Source organism: Parambassis ranga, chromosome 2 (assembly GCF_900634625.1).
Source record: "Parambassis ranga chromosome 2, fParRan2.1, whole genome shotgun sequence".
Classification (NCBI taxonomy): Eukaryota; Metazoa; Chordata; class Actinopteri; family Ambassidae; genus Parambassis; species Parambassis ranga.
Genome location: NC_041023.1, coordinates 18,495,863 through 18,516,833, shown reverse-complemented (window position 1 = coordinate 18,516,833; position 20,971 = coordinate 18,495,863). Strand labels below are relative to the sequence as shown.

Genomic DNA, 20,971 nt, shown 5'->3' with positions numbered 1-20,971 from the left:
ATATTCCAAAGTCTGGCTTTTTCATGCATATTGCATGCTAGCCTTGACCAGCCGCACCCATTCACCCTCTGTGTAATGGGTCTGGAATCCATCCCCTTCACAGCCAACCCCACCCTATTGTACCAATCATAACTGCATATCTGAAACACTGAGTGGCCTTTTTGTGATGACTCCTTATGAAGCAAGCAGGAAGGTCCTGGACCAGAGTCTGTCTGTCTGTTATGGAGCACAGGAGTTGGGTTGGAGGCACTGGTATTAGCATTATCACTTGTTATATGATGACCTTCAGTCTATCTGTGCTGCTTTTTATGTGAGCAGAGTCACACAGTGTCTGTTATCCCAGTTTCTTGCTGTGGCAGGTTGGTCTTAAATCAGAGAAAACAAATGTAAAACTGTGCAGTCTTGTAAAACCCCGAAAGGACCTCAGTGGGCCTGTTCATGTCAGCTTAAGCCTTCACTCGTGTGCTGTGAAGCCCAAATGGCAGTCTGATATCTACTAAATCTCATGTATTGTTTAACATAGACAAACTTTTCTTAAATAATTAAATTGTGACTCATATATCCAGTGACAGGGACATTACAAAATACAAGCATCAGTGCTCTCTGGTGGAGATCCCCTTGAGAATTAAGGGAAGACATATCTTCTGTATATCTTGTGATTTATATGAGCAGCTTTAACCTACACATAATATGCTACTGGTGAGATTTAATGTGCCGTGTTTTTAAAGTTCCTGTTTAAATGCAGACAGACAAGGTGTGACTGTCTCCAGGTTTTTCAGGAGCTTCATCTGCCTCATGTGAATAATTCTGACATTCTCAGATATCTTCAAAGACACCACAGCTCTCTGTGTCTATAATTGGCTGGGCCTGTCAGTTGTTCAGCTTTTAAATATGTATTCAAAAATAAGAAGAAGCAAAAGTTTACTTGACAAAGTGAGAGTATTTTACTCCATATACCAATTTAAAAGACAGGTGAGGCATCTACTGCTGGCCACTGACACACACACAGACACACAGAAAGTGACTTTAATCAGCAACACATCCTGTATGGCTGGGTTTGTGATTTCCGTTCCCATGGTTGTATTTCAATTCATCTCAGAGGATTATCCATTATGCAGTGAACCCAATTTAAGCCTAAGCCGAGTGGGTGAGATGCAAATTGCACCAAGGAAAATTTGCATGTGTTTATTGCTGCGTTTCCCCTTTTCCTCTTGCTTTAGTCTTGAGTTTTGTTGAAGAAGTGGCCTGCCAGATGCACCTGTGTCCCTCAAACAAATTAGTTTGATCTCAGCTAATTTGTTTGATCATTCGGAATATCTGGAAAGCGATGCTCCCGCTGAATTCCAAAATGCTTATGTATCAGCAAAATGAAGCGACAATGTCTTTGTTTATGTGACATTGGTGAACTAAGCGGAGCTGCAGACATTTTAATATTAACATCGCTCTGTTTTTGTACAGGAGCAAGATGATGTGGTCAATTCTGTTTTACTTATGGGCTATGTTAGAGATCACCCACTCATTCTCTACTGCCTACTCATTATTTGGGGAATTATTTGTAGATGAGCTCCTTAGTAACATGAGAAAACCCTTCTGGACACTGCTTGCATGATTTCCCAGCACTGCTTCTGGCATCATTGCTCTTGCATTAAAAGGCTTGAGCAGTAATTTTTGCAATGCATTGTGGTATTATACATTGAACTCTGTTCCTGTTTTAACCCTTTGTAGACAAATGTCGCAAATATACAACATACCACTTCCGGTCTTAATGCAGCCGAGGCGGTGTATGTATCCCACTATAAAAGAGTTAATGCAGATTCTGCACATACCAAGAATATCTCCATCCCCAATTTGCTTTAGTTACTACAATGCCAAACCATGCCTAATGTCTGCATCGTAACTAAGTTTATATATGTACTGTATGTGATACATTCAAATTAACATTCTCTACTTAATGTTGGATCTTTAGGACCGCCAAAACAATAATCTTTTATTTGATTTTATGAAAGTAAAGAAATTCAGGCAGTAAGGGGTTAAACTGTTACAGACAGAGGCACACTTTTTGTTGGCTTGTCCTCTGTCTCTGCTGTAATTGGTGTCACCTGTGTCTCATTACCCATGCCTCTTTGTGTGTTCCCGGTGCGCTCTGCTGACCGTGTCCTTGAAGTCGGTTTCTTTGGATTGCTGTCTGTGTTTTGTCTTCTTGAACGCTGCAGCTGTTTTTTTTTTTGTTATACTTGCCTTCTGGCCACTTCTTTATATCTACCTATCACCATGCTGTCCACTGAGGGATTAAGGTCTGGTCTGTACCCAGCTAAGATGAATCCATCCAACGTTAGACTAAAGTCAAAATGTGACCATGAGTTAAGTGTGAGCATGACCGGTCATCTGTCTCTCTGTGTCTGGTGATGTGTCCATGGTGTAGCCTGCCTGTTGCCCAGTGACAGCATTGATGGGCTCCAGTTTCATCTCAGGTTCAATATTTAGTTTATATTAATCACCAGTCACTTACAGTTGTTCTTCCTCCCACACTGAAACAACACTCCTCTAAAGTTGCAGACTGCTGAAAACAGCCTGTCTGTAGATAAATGGCTTTGAAAAGCTCTATCTCAAGATGCCCATGTGCAGCGAAAATGCTATTTGTTCTAGTGAGGTGGGTGAAATGAATTGGATTGGTTGTGTGTGAGTGGAGGGCAGGGTTGTGTTTGTGCATCACTGTGTGTAAGTAATGGCACGGCGGAGAAAACATGGCTGCAGTTGGTGTCGCCTGCTGCTTCCATTTTCCAAGCTGAATGACATTTTTCAGCTTTTGTGCAGAGATGACTGGCTATTGATCAGAATGTATTGATTTCCATCTTCACCTCCACCTCTCATGATTCACTGGCTGCCATGCTCTGTCTGTATCCCTCACTCCTCCCGTCTCATCCTATCTCATTCCTATTAATCTGCTCTCTGTTGGTAGGACAGAAATGATAGTTTTGTTGTCAAGACAACCATACATCCAATTAAATTACTGGCTGGTATTAAAGTAGCAAAGTAAGAAAGATAAAATGATCAAACTGTGCATTGTGTGATGTTGAGAACATAGCCCTTTCTCTGTACATTGATCTCTTTTACACAAACAAAAGCAATAGTCACCAAAACTGCTTCCTTTGTGTTCATGAGACAGTTGTGTGCAGATATGGCCAAAACCACACAAAGCCGATGAAGCATAAAACTCCTCAAACACCTCATCTGTGCAGCGGCTTGTCTCCTGTTCCACCAGAGCAATATTATATTATTGCTGTTAATAAATCAGTATCATATTTGATTGTAGTTTCTCTACTAATAGCCTGCTCATTAACTATTTAGATGTGAGCTGTAACTACCACCATTATGCTCTGGGTCTCTAAAGATTCTTCATAGTTAATAATGTATTGAGAACTGCAGTGTGTTGTAAATACATTCATTTTATTGTGGAGATATTTTGAACACCTGGTGCATAATTATGTTGCGCAACGTGTTATTTCCAACTTGTGTCTAAAGTGTGTCAATGACCATCAGCTTCTATTCCACTACCGCTTAGTCTAGTAGTTGAAACACTTTGTAAAGAGTGAGCGAGTGACAATCCTAACATGTGACACACAGTTTCCAGTACTCCATTAAGACAGGCAGCAAAGACTCTGACCCATTCCTGTACCCAATCTGGACCTGTTCATCAGCTACATAACTTAAGAACAAAAAATACAATACATTTACTTATTTGTACTGATGCACTGATTCAACACTCCCGACATTTAGGAGTTCAGATTTAGATTGGTTCAGTTTTTTAGTGTAATTTATTTTATTTTTTTTTACATTTTAGCATTTTTCATCAAAAATATTTACATAAACAATGTACATTTTATTAATATAGGCATTGAAGTGAAAGTGAAATTGCTAATAACAGAAAACAACACATTATCAGTGCATACAAAAGAAACTGTAGAGGGCGACATTGTCCAGCTTAGTCTTCAGAGGTATAATTCTGTTTTATTACATTACATACATTTATTACACATTTTATTACATTATAAGTGTATCTTCATTGTTTTCGGACTTTGACTTTTTTTGTACTGAAAGAACTAAATTTAGCTAAATTCAGTCCTTATATGTGGTGTCCATAGTAATGTCAGTGCCTTTTACTTTCTGACTTTTGATGACCTGTCATGTATCGGCCATGATTCTGTAATAAAATACAGCTAAAACAACTTAGCATGTTGTTTCTGTTTGCTCCTTCCCTTAGGTGCTGTGCATGATCACAGCTCCAGTCACTATGATACTGTCATCCCAGCAGGATGCCTCCTTTGCCTTCGCTTCTTTGGCCATCGTCTTCTCAGTCTACATCACCCTAGTGGTTCTGTTTGTTCCCAAGGTAATGCTGACATGTTGTTTTTTGTTTTTGTTACTCCTTCCACCCACCAGTCATCCTGTTTTCCTGTGTTCTCCTAAGTCTACTGATGCTTGCCTGGCTTAGCATCAGGCAAGCAACCTAAGTACTTTGGAACTGGTGGTGTCTGTTCCTTGGTCAGCTGACACTAGCGACCAGAACAAACAAAAAGTATTTCTACCTTTATACAAAGTGCCCCTCTAGTAAGGCCCTTCTGATGCCAGTACAGTAACTGTCCTGTAATTATAGATGCGGCGACTGATCACACGTGGTGAGTGGCAGTCTGATGCCCAGGAGACGATGAAGACCGGCTCATCCACCAATAACAATGATGAGGAAAAGTCCAGACAGCTGGAGAGAGAGAACAAGGAGCTGCAGAAGATCATTCAGGAGGTCAGCCTGGCCCTTTCCTATGTTAATACTGTGTTTCATAGCTTAGCTGTCACTACACCACCAGTCAGTTTACAAACTTACTTGATACTGTTCATCTCTTTCTCATTTGAGTCTTACATTGTCCAGCACAGTCTGAAACGGCTATTTCCCAGTCTAGCTGGCAGAGGTGACCACCAAAATAATCATAACTTCTTTCCTAACTAATCATAAGCTGCTCAAAATCCATTGGAGTGGCCCATTAACGTGTTAAACTAATACGGTAGTTCTTCATTTATTCTTGTTCCCTTGCTATATGGCCCTATATTGTGCCTCCACGTGTTGTTTTATGTTTTATTGTTTTATTGCATGTTTTATTATCAGAGACGGAGGATGACTATTTTGGATGAATATTTACTTAACAAGTTCACCATTTGGTGCCCTACATTGAACACATATGGGGAGTAGGGAGTGAGTGAGTGATTTTGGACACAGCATAAGAGTGCATGTCTTGGGAGATGTCTTCCCCAGAGCAACATGGCAGGCACTTTTTGTCACATTGAGGAGGAACTTTCAGCAGCTATGAATCAGAATATGGAACCCAAACAATTTGCATGGATAGATGGCAGTAATTGAGCCATGGCATAACAACCACCAAACATTGTTAAGTCTTTGTTACAATTTGCCTCCTCAGAAAGAAGAGCGTGTGTCAGAGCTGCGGAACCAGCTGTCTGAGCGCCAGGCCCTGCGATCGAGGAGAAGAGCATCCACCATTACCAATCAGAACCACAGCCCGCCTCACCTTGCCATTACCCAGAGTGACCCGAGGTCACTGGCCCCGCCTCCAGGATACCCTGTGCCCACCTCTGACCCACACCCCATCCCTCCTTCCTTTGCCAACTCATCCAGCCTCTACCAGCCAGACAGCAAGATCAGCAGAAATAACTGCCACACCAGCCGGCTGCAGCTGCTCTACAAGTGAGATGGTGGTGAACAGTGTAGGGATGAGGATAGTCATGATATTCATAGCTCCACAGAGTTGGAGAAATCACAAGCAGCAGATCGACTATAATACATCAAAACCTGGAAACGTCATTCCAGTAATCAGCAGAGACTGGCAGAGTATAACAAGTGGAGAGGTTCATGTTGAGGGCATCATCACATCCCCATCGCTTCACTGTCTGAGCTCACTCTGTCATCTTTTGTTTTTTACTGTTTTTTTCTAGTTATTTATACACAACCTTTCATCAGCCATTGATTTCCCATGTGCCACCCAGAGTATGATAAATAGCTTAACTTACATTTGCTAACCTGCCAAACGTTTCATTGCACACTGCAATTACAGCAATGGCAAATGTACAATTTACATTCAAATGACGGTGTCATTTCTAAAAAAAAAAAGACCAAAGCAACTTTTTTTTTAATTTTGGCAACCATTATATTTAGTGGGCAAAGTGAACATATAAGTCAGATCCATGGTCCGGCTGGCAGTAAAAGGCTCTTTAATATGCACACAATGGCTACATACTAGTTTGCTAAAAGATGGAGACTGAAACTGCATGTCCCAGCAACAATGAAAAAACAATGAAACAATGATATTGCACTGAAGTATGTTGTGTGCCCAAGGATCATGGTATGGCATGAAAAAAGAACATGTTTAATGCTCAAACCTATTCTAGCGTAGAGATCAGAAGATAAACAAACGACTCAAACAAATTTGTATCCAAAACTCTTAATGTGGATGTTCCAGGCCCTCTTTCGAAATACTTATATTTTTTACGTAGTTGGTAGTTCAGGTGGTAGAGCAGTCTATTAACTATTATTTAGTAGCCAAGGGCTCAATCCCAGACCCTGGCTGCATGCTGATGTCTCCAAGTAGCTTCCAGTGCTTTTGGTTTGTGAGGCGTTTAAAGTACCTTTGAGCAGGTACAAATAGATGCCATATAACATAAAAGTGCCAAAAAAGTGCAGTTTGAGTGGCCACATGAAAAAAATGGGTTAATCCCTGTTAAAGTTGTTATTCTACAACTTCACAGCAGAACGTTATTACAATGATGTAATGGTGGAAGCTTCATCCAGCTGTATTTACAGTCTGTGGTCCACAGGATGGAGTAACATGTAGCTTTTCACACTGCCACAACAATGGAGGGTGTCATACTCTTACAGTCAGCTTATATTTGGGTGCAATGATGGCTGAGTGGTGTCAGCTGTGCTCTGCTCCCCTGTTACACTGGAGCCAAGGGTGACATCTGAACACGAGAGAACAGAACACAACACACACCCCACAGCCCCATGGGGATGGGGGCTCTGGTTTTTTTTATCCATGGTATCATGTGTGTAGCTGTCAGATGCATGTTGAAATACCTTTACATGCAGTATTCTTTAAAATGACAGCTATGGGTTGATTGGGAGGAGGTTTAATACCAAATCATTTTTCATATCTGATCTTAAGTGTGTTTCGATACAGTTTTAACAGGCTGGTAAAAAATACAGGCTACATGATATTGCCATTTTGTGACCAAGTAACTGGATGCATCCATGATATAATTTTCTGTAGTTTAGTGTGATGATTTTTTTTTTTTGGTGTCCTCAGACAAAGACTGCAGAGATTTAATAGCTAGCTGTGTGTGTGTCCTTAACCCGTCACTGTGGATCAGTTCTGTTGGTTCAAAGAATAAAGGGAGCTAGGGACAGTGCTGTCATCTATCAGGTATTTTCAGGTATTTGCCCAACTCAAGAGCTGATACAGCATTACATGAGGTTAAAGCACCTTATCTGTGTCTGTGTCAGGCTCTAGCTCTGTCTCTAGATGGAACCAGGGATTAATTAAATACAATTAAATACAATGGAACAACTGACAAACTTAAATGTCAAAGCCATCAGAATGTGTCATTTTCTCCATCTAAACGAAGATGTTTGAAACATTACAACTGAAACATTCAACTGAATTTAAACTTTAATATAAGGTTAAATTATATAAGGTTACTTCTGTACGTTTATGAGGATGTGAATATTAATCCTTGTGATACTACACAAGCGATGCTGACCTGCTAAAAAAAGGTTTTCATTTTTCATGTCTAATAATTCTCTCACAAAAACTTCTTAAAAAATACACCATAGACATGTATGGTTTCCCCTGTATGTGCTCTTCTGCTTTCACTGAAAAACAACTCAAGTTTTTGTGGACAAAAAAAGTCTTTCGATATAAAAGTAGACTGAAACTACAGCACATGCTTGACTTCTGTATATCAAAAAAATTATTTTTTCTTCGTGTCTGTTTATAGGCACTGCTCAGGTGGCATGTGATTTATAAACTGGGAAGTCGTTTTTTTTTTTTTGATTTTTTTTTTAGTAATTTCCATGATTGAAGGATCTATTTTGTTTATTTCTGTAATAACTAAATTGTTACAGGTTTGATTATTAAATTAGGCTACAATTTCAAGTAACAGTCAATACATGTAAAAAAAAAAAAAGTGCCAAAAACCAATCCCCATTGACCTCCATATTAACATGTCCGATTTTAAAGCATGTTACAGGCATTTCACTCTCACCTGCAATCAAATAACAACCACTAGGTCAAGAAGGAGGTATAGCAAGAGAGTGAGACAGACCCCATAATATTCACTTATTCCTTTTTGAGAACAATCAAAGTAGAAAATCAGATATAAAATTTACAAAATAAAAAGTAATTTTTAAGACAATATATTCTTGTAGTACTTTGATTCTCTCTGTCTGTAGATTTAAATTGAGTTCATCATTACTGTGCTGGACTCAGTTTGCCCACTTAAGCACAAGGGGTTCACAGTAAGCTTGTTTGTTTGCTGGGCTGCTGTGGACCCACACCTTTATTAAAACTACAAGACTTATTTGGTTTCAGTGTAAAGAAGATGGAGGCACACTCTAATGGGTTGTTTAAAGCAGTGTTACTGTTAAATTACAAACATACACGTTATTAGTGCCTTGCAAAGTTGTTACACATCAGTAAATAGATACATATCATAATTCTCTGATCTACCAGCTCTGGTTAAAGGGACAGTTCACTGTGCAGCGCTACTTATCCATTAAGATTGTTTTGGTGTGCAAGGTTGCAAATTTAAATTTTAATTAAAATTACTGCCTTCTCTTCAAAATAAAGAACAAACAACCCTATAAATAAAAAATAAACTACACTAACTGAATTACATCAAAATAATCTTGATGGAACACATGCTCTGAAACATCTTCATTTTGCAGTGAACTGTCCCTTAAATTTTAAAAATGTTAGACTTATTCAAAGTGACGGTTAAGGACACTTGTAGTGACATATTACCCTACTTCACCACAGCCCCTCAATAGCAGAACTCACGCGGCTAAAAAGCTGCTTCTGAAATGATGTAAACGTCATGAAAGGAAAACATTTTGCATTTCCTCTTCTTGTAGCCTTTCACATCCCTCTTTTGGTGATAGCTCCTTGTTGTCACTGAGGATCTGCCTTTTCATTTTAAAGTCATGTGTGTTTCTTTCTGTGTAAGCGACTATTTTCACCCTCATGACAAGCACTTGATGTGTGGCTTCTACTGAGCCTCATGTTTTCTCTGTGTGGTAGCACAGGCTCTGAGCACTTCTGTTGGTTAGTGACTGCAGTGTGAGGCACAGGTGTATAAACCATGAAAACATTGTGTAGTGCTCCTGCTACATTCTTTCAAAGTGACCATGTGTAGATATCTACTGTATGTTTGTGTGTGATAATGTATTTTAACTGTCAGTAAAGCAGTGTAGATGTAATGTTGATCCACATGAGAATATGCACATAGACTGTAAATAATGATGATGTAAATACTTATGATGTTCGCATATACTGTACAAGCTGTTTCATGTGGTACAATATTCAGGATATATTTCTATATGCTATAATATCTGATATCGCAGATTATTTCAAATGCAAGAATGAAATAAAACTTGTTGTATTTCTCAAATATTGTGTTCAATGTAGACGATTTAATTGCAGCAAGCAGCAATACCCCTATTATATATATATATATATATATATATATATATAATATATATATATATTGCCCAGCAGGGGTTTACAAAAAAGCCTCTGGACACCTACTCAAAACTCCCACTGATTATTATAGTATTGTTTGGTACATGTTTGGTACGTTAAATGGTACCAAAAATTACGTATCAAACAAGCTTATGTTAGGAAAGTTAACTTTGTTAGCAGGAAGTTCATACAGGTTAGATTGAAGACAGGCCAGTGTAGGTGGACAGGTGTATAATCCTCATTTTAATGGTTTATTCGCTGCAGCTACACACCTCTTGTTCCATATGTGGTCATGTCTTGCTCTAAAATGTCAAGATGCCGACCAAGAAGTAAAGACACTGAAGCCTCAAAGTGGGAGCTGACAAACCAATGGGTGGCATCATGCTGGCTACATCAATTTTTTATATACAGTCTATAGAAATTGTCAAAAACTGTAGTGCCCCAAGGGACAACTTGAGGATCTGGAGGAATGTTAACCACTTTTCACGGCAAATAGGTGCTTTTTGTTTAACTCCCAGACCCAAATTTGGAAGAAAATTGTACAAAAAAAAAATAAACAATAAATTACAACATTGGGCATCTATCTTAATATTTACATAATCTAGGCATATCACTTATTACAGAAAAAAACATATTTCAAGCATTTACTTACTTACTTTCATTTTGTACACAGTTTTTCTCAGATATATATAGTCACATTATACATTTGTCATTCTTTTTTCAAATATTTCCCAAGTTCTGTTTTTCAGAGCAAAAAAAAAACGTAATTTACCTAGAAGGCTTATATTATTTGACCTTGTACAAAGAAACAAAATTACACATATGCTTTAAGTTGTTGTCATGTTAGAGGAGAAAAAGTCAAGAAGATCCAGTTTTGCTGCATCTTTTTTTTTCAAGATTTTCCAATGTCACTATCCTTCTATTCTGACAAGATTCACAGTTCCAGACACACTAAACTTTCCCCACAGCATCATTTCACTTATTTCACTTTTGTCATGATGCACACATTGTTATTGTTAGCCGTCAAGATAGACAAAACTATGTGTTTGCTTATTTAGTAGGAACAGAACAACAACCAGGCTTAACCAAAGAACAGGTTTACATGGCAGAAATAAAAAGTACTCGACAGTTCACAGTCACATCACAGACAGCTGCAGCATATGGAGAAAACCACACTGTAAAGGAAAAAACAGATCAGTGTCAACCACTGGATCCCACCCCTGTTTCTTGTCAGGAAGGTGCTGCACTGATACCAGCTGCATCAGTTGCACTGCACTGAGTAGGTGTCTGTGACCTTTTCAGTCACACAAATTAACTGTGCGTTGATTAAAAAGTCTTCTCAATGTTTATTTATTTATTTGTTTTTACCTTTCTGGTTTGCAGTGAATTTACACAGACATCCCTATGTTTTTCATTTCAATTTAATTTTATTTATACAGCACCTTTTACAATCAACATTATCTCTAGGTACTTTACAGAGACCCAGAACCTGAACCCCCAAGCAAGCAGACAGTGACTCATTTTTAACAGGAAAAAACCTTGAGCAGGATCCGGCTCATAAAGAGAATCTTACTGCTGACAGTCGGTCAGGTGAAGGAGGAGAAGAGGTAGACATGACAGGATGAAAGAGAGAGAGAGAGAAAGAGAGGGAGGGAGAATGGGAGAGATACAAAACTACAAGGAAGACTAGACACACATTTAGTGACATAAAATGCTGGATCATGAATATGGGTCAGCCTAATAAGTGAGAAGGAGAGAGGAAGAAGAAGAGAGGAGGTGGGGGAATAGAGATGGAGGTGTTGTGGGGGTGGGGGAACTGCTCAGTGGATCATGTTTGTGTCCCCTGTCAGTGTAGGCCTATAACCACATAGCTATAATAAAGATTAAAGACTAAGAGTTAGTCAAAGTGACTGTAACTATACCTCTTAGCCCACATCATAAACCTGCACTCTGTGATCTGAATGTTCTATTAGGAATATATGGGACTATTAAATCCTGCAGGTATAATGGAGCTAGTCCATGTAGAGCCTTATATGTAAGCAGTAGAGTTTTAAAGTCTATTCTAAATTTTACTGGGAACCAGTGAAGAGAAGCTAGAACAGGAAAGATATGATTCTTTTTGCTGATTCCAGTCAGACCGCTAGCTGCTGCGTTCTGGATCACCTGCAGGCTGTTAATGGAGTAATGGGGACATCCTGATATTAGTGAGTTGCAGTGATCCAGTATAGAAGTAACAAAAGCATGGACAGGTTTTCAGCATCACTCTGAGAGGGGATGCTCCTGATCTTAGCAATATTAGTAATTAGTAATAAAGATGGAAGTAATTCCATCCAGAGAGAGAATGTTATCAGATAATCTAGTTCTGAGATGTTTGGGTCCAAAAACAATGACCTCAGTTTTGTCCAAGTTTAACAGTAAAAAATTGGAGGTCATTCAGTCCTTTATGTCATTTAGACATGTCTGTAGTCTGACTAGCGGCTCTGTTTCTTCAGGCTTCATGGATAAATACAGCTGGGTGTCATCAGCATAACAATGAAAGTTTATGCTGTGCTTCTGAATTATAGTCCCTAGGGAGAGCATGTAGAGGATGGACAGGATCGGTCCAAGCAATGAACACTGTGGAACACCATGATTAACCCTTGTACGTAAAGAGGAAACCTACGTACAACCACTCTTTCAAGTATCTTAGGAATAAAGGTGAGGTTGGAGATTGGTCTATTCAATATGCTGTGATTTTATCATATACTGATGACTCGCTTTATGCTGATTATCAACCATTTCTACTGCAGAACATTATGATAATGTAGTACAGTAGTACCCATATAGTATAGAAAACACCCACACTAAGATAAATACTTTTAGCTATTGGTGTTGCTGCCCTGTGGGCTGATGGAAGAGGAAGCAGGGGGATTACCAGATCACTACGGAGTTCCCCCCCCCTTTCATTTACTCTACTGGAAACTTTGTCACTACATAAAATATGTTTTAAAAGTATGGTATGCCAAATATGTTATTATACACCCGATGATGCTACTAAAAATGGATTGATGACACAACACATCTAATTTACTACAGCCAGGATACCCAAATTTGGCAAACAAGCCTTAGCTGAGTTGACGTTGGTTGAGTAAGAGGTATGACTAAGTGAGACTCACAGCAAACTCAGGTAAAGTGAGATAACACTGCTGTCACATTTCCTATAAGGAAATGTTTCATTTCCCTTTATTATAGAGGAAACCAAAGTCAGTTTTATCCACCGAGAGAAGATATAGCTGTCAGGCCTGTATGCCATCTGTCTGTAGACCCTGCTGGATGTAGACTTTAGCTACATCCAGCAGGGTCTACGTCAATAAACGCCTCCAGCAAGCCTCTTCTCCAACAGCTTTTCTCCTGCAGGAGAGTGCAACACAAACACACCCAGAGTACCATTCTGTCATAAGCCCATAGTCAAGGCAGTCCCTCACATCTGTGGTCCATCCACTAATCAAGCACCATCAACCCTGACTCTTCTCTGCACCAGATGGCTCCTTCTGCTGAAAAAAAACAGCAAACAAGCAGTAAGTTCTAACTTCCACATCTGATACACAACCTGACCAGCATGTGTTTCTGTGTCAGTCTGACTGACACACTTCCCCTTATCAGCCATGTTAACAATAAACGTGATATCAGCACTAACAGGGCTTCTGCATCTAGGTCTCGTGGACTCCACCAGCCCTTATCAGGTGTGCTGTGGTGTAGATGTATTGGATTGGCAACAAAGGTTACAGCATCTGGTGTTAATGATGTGACATTTGTAATGGGAAGCATTCTTCCCCTACGCACAGTAAGAGGCCACAGAGCGGTGCACTTGTTTTCCGTGGTTGGCATTGTGACCGCAGTGTGCTCATTAAATGCTGCAACTTCCGCCCTACTAGCAGTGGTGGATGCTTCCTTCCGACCGTTTGTGATCAGCATTTGACCTCTTCTCTCTCCATGTCCCTTTTAAGTGAACACAGCTCTCACAGACTTTTTTTTTTTTGCAAAACAATTTTATTTAAATATTCTATAGCACCGCCAGCAACGTGTGAAGCTTGTTTCTTATTCTGCAAATTGCATTAAACTAAATTTGCATTGAAAAATGTTGATCAAACTGATTTTCTATTTCAATAAATGAATACATTCCAGTACAAATAGCACATCAATTAAAAACCACACAGAAACACACATAAATAAATAATTCAATAAATAATTCAATAAATAAAATAATATGATAATGTTATGTTAAATAAACACATAAAATCTTTCAGCCTGTAGTGACACAGTCAATGTGCAGCAGTCATAGTACAGTCATATAAAACTCACATTGAGCAATACAATGGGTACAATGGAAAAGGTCCTGACAGTAAGGCAGTAGTACATAGTACATAACATTATAGACCCATCTAAGGTCTTTACAATTAGCTCTTTATCACTGCTACAGTTATCAGAGCGTGGCTAGTTGTTACATTAAATGTTACGGTGTGGATGTTAAGTCTATTGAGCTTCTGCAGGCACCAAACATAAATCTGTGTAGGTAAGTTCCAGTGGAGTTCTTTCTCATTTGCGTTCAGAAGCTTCAGCTGCTGCCTGCAGTCACCTTGCCTTTACAAGGCAAAAACACCAAAGAAATTCTTCCCTGAACCCTCCTCCACCATGGCCAGCATCTCCTCAGCCATCTCTGTCCTCAGTCTGTCACCTTCATTCAAGCTGAACACGGCCCCATTGTACACAGCTGAGTACCAGCTCCCATCCTCTTCTGGGTTGCTGCTGGTTGTCTTCTGACAAGCTGTGCGGACGGAGCGCAAGATGGTGTGATAGGACTGATTAGTGTCGTCATTTGCGTATGTTTTGGAGCGGCGTTGCACAATGTGGCTCAGGTAGACCATGGAGTTGGTGTCATCAGGATCACTGGTGCTGCAGCTGACCTGGAAAGATGCTTGACAGTATACAAAGTAGAGGCCGTTTCGAGGAATCACAATCTCGTTGTTAACGAGATCTAGGCCTCCTTGAGAGTGGGACTGGTCCACCTGTTTTTTCCACTCTATTGAGGTCTTAATGGCAGGATTAGCTTCCCCTGTAGAATAAAGAGATGGTGGTGAGGAATGATGGCTGATGAGTGCAATATAATGAACTTCTAAGGCATTTCTAGTGATGTGGACTACATTCAAATATTCTCATTGTGAGCCTCTACATATCCTTTTGGTAACTGGAATAAGTTCACGTATCTGGACTTCCAACTATTGGGAACTGTGTCAGTAGGTCTATAAACTGAATAAAAATATCTCCAAGAACTTCCTCCTGGACCAATAAGACTAACCATAATCCTGGCCTAGTCACCATTTAAAATACATCACTTTCATTCTATGATTACACACATATCAAGTGAAAGCTGTTGTTTTTACCTTCTAAATGGATGGCTGCTCTTACGTTTGATATCTGCCTCAAAGTATGATGAAGACCTGAAAAACCTGTAAAAAAGAGGAAACAAGGGTTTATTAAATCTGTTAACAGTGCCAGTTTTTACTTTTTGGTGCAAAATATTAGAATAACTGTAAGAATTGCACTACAGCCTATATTGGTTTGGGGAAACTCAAGACTTCTCAATAGATACCATCAACATTACTATTAAAAGTGCATTATTTAATATACTACTCACCAGAAGAGTCTTCCTTTTGTTCTTGTGCTCCCATTCTGTCCTTCCTGTTTAAGACAAGGACAGCAGCAGCAGCAGTGGCGAGGCACAGCGTGAATACCAGCAGTGCCGTGGTGAGCTTTGAGCTGGGTACCAGCCTGTGCGATGTTTCTTTCCTGGCTTCAGTCTCTACAGAACTATCCAGCATTACTTTGCATTCACCCTCCATGGCTTCAAATTTTTCCTCTTACTTCAGGTCCAGCTAAGCTCTGTGTGCGCTGTGTGTTAAACTACTGCTCTGGCAGGTTGACTGACACTTTTTAAAACAGCTTCTGTTCCTCCTAAGGGGAAACTCCAGTGATGTCGTCACTGTGAGTGAGTGGCGATTTTATGAGGAAGGAGACCCAGATCTTACACACCACACACTCCTACACACAGAATCCATATGACTGAGTTATGCCAGCTGTACACACCTGTGTAAAAAAATTATTTTTTCACCTTGGCATTCAGACACACACACACACTCACTCACTTCCTGCTGCAGACTTGCATACCAAAAGTAAACACATGTAGCTTAGCATTTTAAACCACTCATAAAGCCAAAGCACATCCAGTGAGTGTTTATGTGTGTTTTGTTGTACAGGTCATTGCTACGTGGGTCAGATGCACTGTAATCACGTCAAAGTGTGACAGGCTACAGACACATCATTCAGTTCATCAAGACCTCTGCTGTGTTTGCCAGCATTGCCAAAATGTTGTCACATTGTCAGTGTATGATATTGCACTTAATAGTAAAGTAAAAATGACCTACAGCAGATGTCGCTGGTAATATTTACAGCTTAGTGAGTCACTTCCCTTTTTAAAAATAGGCTACAATAAATGTAAATTAGCAAATCAATGGGAAAGGGAAATACAACGAAGATGCCTTGCCAGACTTGATCTGGAACCACATCTGCCAAACCTAATTCTAAAACTTATCTTTGCTGATGAACGGTTGACTAAATTTAAGCTCTACATAATATATAATGTTAAATGTTCATAAAATTTATATTTCAAAACGTATATATGAAACCATCACAGAGCAACAATAACTAACAACCTGGGATGAGTAGGAATGAGTGTACATGCAAAAGGAGATATGTGTGGGAGAGTTAGTAATGCACTCATGGAGTCTGAATATGTTGTCATAAAACAATCTTTTTGGCTTCAAGTTATTTGAACAATTTTTGTTTCATTTTCATATCTCTTTGGATGACATTAGGGCTGGGCATGATAGCAGCAGTTAAGGACGCTGTGTGGTTGCATCACAAATCAAACATGTGACTCTAAAGACACTCAACCTTCTTTAGGTTAAACTGTAAATGTCACAGCCTTGTAGCCTTGCGTGTGTGGGGTTTGTACACAGACTTTAGTTTGGGTGGAATGTCACCTTAAGGTGCTAAATTAGCTCTCTGATGGTAGATAAGAAGTTTAAATATTTCAAGGAAGCTAGTCACCAGCTAATACGTGACTGAAGAGCTGTTTGGAAAGTCCAACCCACGGTTCCATTAGTTACAAATTTTCACTTTTTTGTTTAATTTTGTGTTTTTTGTCTGTATTTATGTAGTGTGTGTGTGTGTGTCTCACTTGCCACCAGATCATCTTGTGTTCCAGAGTGTTTAAGCTTTCCAGCATTACGTGCCTCATCATGTTGTGTGAAACTGAAACTAGGTTTGGAATTGAAATATCAAATTAAATGGCTTAATAGCAGTATGACTAAAATTCCTAATCAGGCCACACAAAGTGCAGTAACAATGGCATTCTTACAGTGAGCTGGATTTAAGCTGATAACACGTGTGGTTGGAGTCATTCACACTATCTTCTAGGTGGGTTTGTGACAATGCAACATGGGTGTGTTGAGAAAATATAATATGACAGTTAAAGGGAGACATAATGTAGTCATGTTTCTGTTGAAGAGGATGACGAGCAAGGTCATGAGCTGCTGGCTCTTCTACATATCATGTGTATGAGTAGGAAACAAACAAACATGAAAAAGGTGAGCCTGTCTGGCTGAAAGGAGGCATCCAGAGCTCTTTCCACTAAGTGTAAATGTGCCAGCTTCTTTTCATACCTCACACCATGCTACCTAGCCCACATTGCTTATCCAGCATATTATCATACAGGTTGGTTGTTGGATGATTTGTGTGTTACACATGAACACTAGTAACTCTACTACTACTACAGCTGCCTTTGTTGGGCAGAATAAATGCTGGGGTTACAGATTGGGCTGAATAAATGATGAGTTTACAGATGAGGTTTGGGGTGGCTGTGGCTCAGGCAGTTGTCCACCAACGGGAAGGTCGGTGGTTCGATCCCCTGCCCTGGCTGCAGGCCAATGTGTAAGGCTTGGGCAAGACACTTAACCCTAAGTTGCTCCCAGTGGTTGCACCACTGGTGTGTCCTTGTGTGCATGAAAGAGGTAAAAGTGAAGTAGTGTGAAGTGCTTTGAGTACCCAAGTAGGTAGAAAAGCGCTATATAAGTACAGACCATTTACAGTCTGTAAATAACTTCAATAGTTGTTGATGAAGATTGAAGCAAGGCATCTGGACTTAGAGAGTAGAGTTTTTCTTGAAGACGTTTCGCTGCTCATCCAAGCGGCTTCATCAGTTCTAACTGTTTGGTGGGGAAACATGGTTTATATGTGGCAACTACATATAAACCATGTTTCCCCACCAAACAGTCTCTGCAGTACAATGCACAGGCATTTGATGTATATTATTGTTTCACATTCCTTTATAACCTGACATTAATTAATTAAGTTTCAACTTTACTTGTAATATTACATATAGCTCATTTAGTTGATTTTCAACATACACAAAGCAAACCGGATGCATTATTTGTTAGTGTCAGATGTATGAAATCAGCACATCTAAAGATCACAGCGTCGTTTACCACAAACCTCCAAAACAGCTGTGAAAGCTGAATGTTCTTTATGTCATTTACACTAATCTAACAGCCAAAGGTTTAAAATTTTAACAAACGTTAATTTATATAAATTAGGTTTTACGACAACCAACTCATTTCATTATTCATCATTGAGCCCATTTAATTCAACCGAAGGGCCTAAGCAGCCATAGTAGTAGAAGTGGTCAGACGATTGCTGGACAACACAAAGCTGTATTTAAACTTTATCCTTCAGAGTAAGTTGAAAAGCATCAATATTGTGCACAACAAAGTATACAAAAAGAATAAACCATTTGGGTTTTTTAAAGTGATAAATGAAGGGGCATTTTACAAGCACATTTATGTTTCAATCACTCATACAGTGAGAATGACTGAGAATGTTTTTCCAGTGTGGAGGAGTATAGTAAACCTATATAAACTATAAGACAGGAAGGGTGTAAAGATGTTTCCCCCAAAAAACTGCCCTGTGTGTTCTACCGCCCATTTTGCTTTTATAGTTGCATCCTTATTTGCATTAGGATTGAAAAGAACTACCGGGACAGATTTAGTAAAATAGGCTGCATCTAAGTGTATATAGTAATATCAATTTGAATAAATGCAAAAATAGTACAGAATAAAATTAAAATGAAGAATAGGAATAGCAGAACAAAACTCCCCTGTTCGTCATGTATTTCTGTTCCTAAACCTGCCACAAGAAGCAAACTCCCTTCATCTAAAAAAAGATTGATAATCTCCCACAAGACACAGAGGAATCCACAGTGCTTTCTGCAGACTGGCCACAACTCTGCTTCCTCATTACAGGAAGAGACTGAGAGAATTAGTGTCATTGAAAACTCTTAGTTTCTTAGCTCCAGATACATGAATAACATGCACAAAACAGGTTTCCAGTCTCCTTTTTCTGCCCTACACTGTTCTTAGTTCAGTCCATAACTGGTGCATTTGAGATATATCAAATAACTATCATTATTTCTGTAGATTTCTCATATATTTATGTATGCTTATACTGTGAATCAAGATGGGTTCAGTGAGCCACCAGAATCTGAGCCTAGACATTAATGAGCAAGAACTGGGAATGACTGGCAGGAGCTCGTTTGTAATGTCAACACCTGCGGAGAACTCTTTGAGGAAATCTGGGGGCTCAGAATCTGGGTACTAATGTTGAAGTTCATGTATTCATGTGTTTTACTAGTTACTGAGCCAGATGGTTACATGAAAGTGTAGCAGGGAGGCCTGATAGAATTAAATAGAAGAGCTTTACTGTCATGCAGGTGAAAGTGAAACCTAAGTGCAAAAGCGTTAACCGCTCCCAATCAAAAGTGAATCAGGTGCTCCATCACGATGTGGCCTTGCCTCCCTCATGATGAAGTCTTTCTTCAGTAATATGGTCAAGGGATTCTGACAAACCAAACATATGAACTAGGTCATGGCCCTAAATCAGCCAAAGCATTTATTTTTCCTTTGTGTGCTTTTTGGGTTTTCCCCTCTGAGCTTCATTGTTGTTCATGGTAATCCTATATCACCTTGTCAGTCTACAGAATGTATACCAGTGGCCATAATGTAACATGTAACTACAACTTTCCTTCCATTTCAAAGACATCGAATGTGAATCACTCGATGAAAAAGAGAACAGAGGAATGTTTCAGGTTGATGAGTACATTCCTCTAACAGGTTATACAGACAGGAGTAACAGGTTATTTGAGGACAACAGAGGGAAAGCCCCAATGTCTTCCCCTTCTGACTGCGATTTAACCCCAGAAAAGTGAAAATCCTTACATCTGTGTTAGTTGATTAGATCTATTTTATCCTGTGCAGTTTCAAGCACCCATTCCCAATGGAAACCTGAATACTTGGACCTTCCTGTAAGGGGCGTAGGGCCTGTATTTATCAAGTAGAAATATTTATTGAAGTAGACTTTGACCCCAGAGCCTGGGGTTCTTGACTCCTTAACACTTTATTTTAGATATGTGCTCCATGAACACCATATACTTCCCTTTTCTTGCTGGTATACATTTTCATTCATAGTTGAGATTATGTATTAAAAACTCCTGCAGTTAAAAACCAGTTTATTATCAGGTAGAGATCCTTGTATGGCTGGAAACATAAGAATTACACAGGGTCAGGTGTAAGTAAAGATGCTTTTATGGGTTAAAATTCACATGTTTATAATATATAATGTAAGTTTTGAAACCAACCCTAATATACCATGCAGGGAAGTGTGGGTTTTTACACTTGTGGCTTCATTTCTCAACCCCAGAGGTTACTGCTTAGTTAGTGAAGGATGTTTACCTCGTAGAATGTTGTTAATACTTTGAAAGTGCTAGCCAACACCACCTCTCTTTCTAACACTAAGCAAGATGTATTTGTAGGGCAACAGTATAACAGGGGACAAACATGATAAAAATGATTTAATCACTTTGAGGTCCTTATAAAGTTGACTCGCAATAGTTTCCTTTAATTAACAAAACAGGTTGCGCACAATATAACAGGCAAAGTTGCATATGTGGAGCTATGTCTGTTTTTGTCACTAAACAGGCCCACAGTATGAGTAATAGTAATACTGGATAATTATTAGATTAA

General features: G+C 39.3%; 2 protein-coding genes across 3 annotated transcripts in view; one reads left to right on the top strand and one right to left on the bottom strand.

The window, feature by feature from the left end:
- LOC114432506 (gamma-aminobutyric acid type B receptor subunit 1-like) overlaps positions 1–5,756 on the top strand; it is a 65,854-nt gene extending 60,098 nt beyond the window's left edge. For both annotated transcript variants that reach the window (XM_028400558.1, XM_028400557.1), the window contains 3 exons: positions 4,262–4,390; positions 4,655–4,798; positions 5,469–5,756. In XM_028400558.1, coding sequence (XP_028256359.1) covers positions 4,262–4,390; positions 4,655–4,798; positions 5,469–5,756 — 561 coding nt within the window. The remainder of the gene's footprint in view (positions 1–4,261; positions 4,391–4,654; positions 4,799–5,468) is intronic.
- Positions 5,757–13,884: 8,128 nt separating this feature from the next.
- Positions 13,885–15,757, bottom strand: tnfa (tumor necrosis factor a (TNF superfamily, member 2)). The gene is made up of 3 exons (XM_028399169.1): positions 15,475–15,757; positions 15,221–15,286; positions 13,885–14,892 (listed from the first exon to the last, which is right to left on the bottom strand). Exons 1-3 carry the CDS (start codon positions 15,677–15,679, stop codon positions 14,423–14,425), a joined length of 741 nt encoding a protein of 246 aa, XP_028254970.1. The 5' UTR covers positions 15,680–15,757; the 3' UTR covers positions 13,885–14,422.
- Positions 15,758–20,971: the final 5,214 nt, after the last annotated feature.

Coding starts and splice junctions, on each gene's coding strand:
- tnfa (XM_028399169.1), bottom strand. CDS start 15,679: ATGGAGGGTGAATGCAAAGTAATGCTGGATAGTTCTGTAGAGACTGAA. Junction 15,287..15,474: donor ACAAAAGGAAGACTCTTCTG/GTGAGTAGTATA, acceptor TCTTTTTTACAG/GTTTTTCAGGTCTTCATCAT. Junction 14,893..15,220: donor AGCAGCCATCCATTTAGAAG/GTAAAAACAACA, acceptor TTTATTCTACAG/GGGAAGCTAATCCTGCCATT.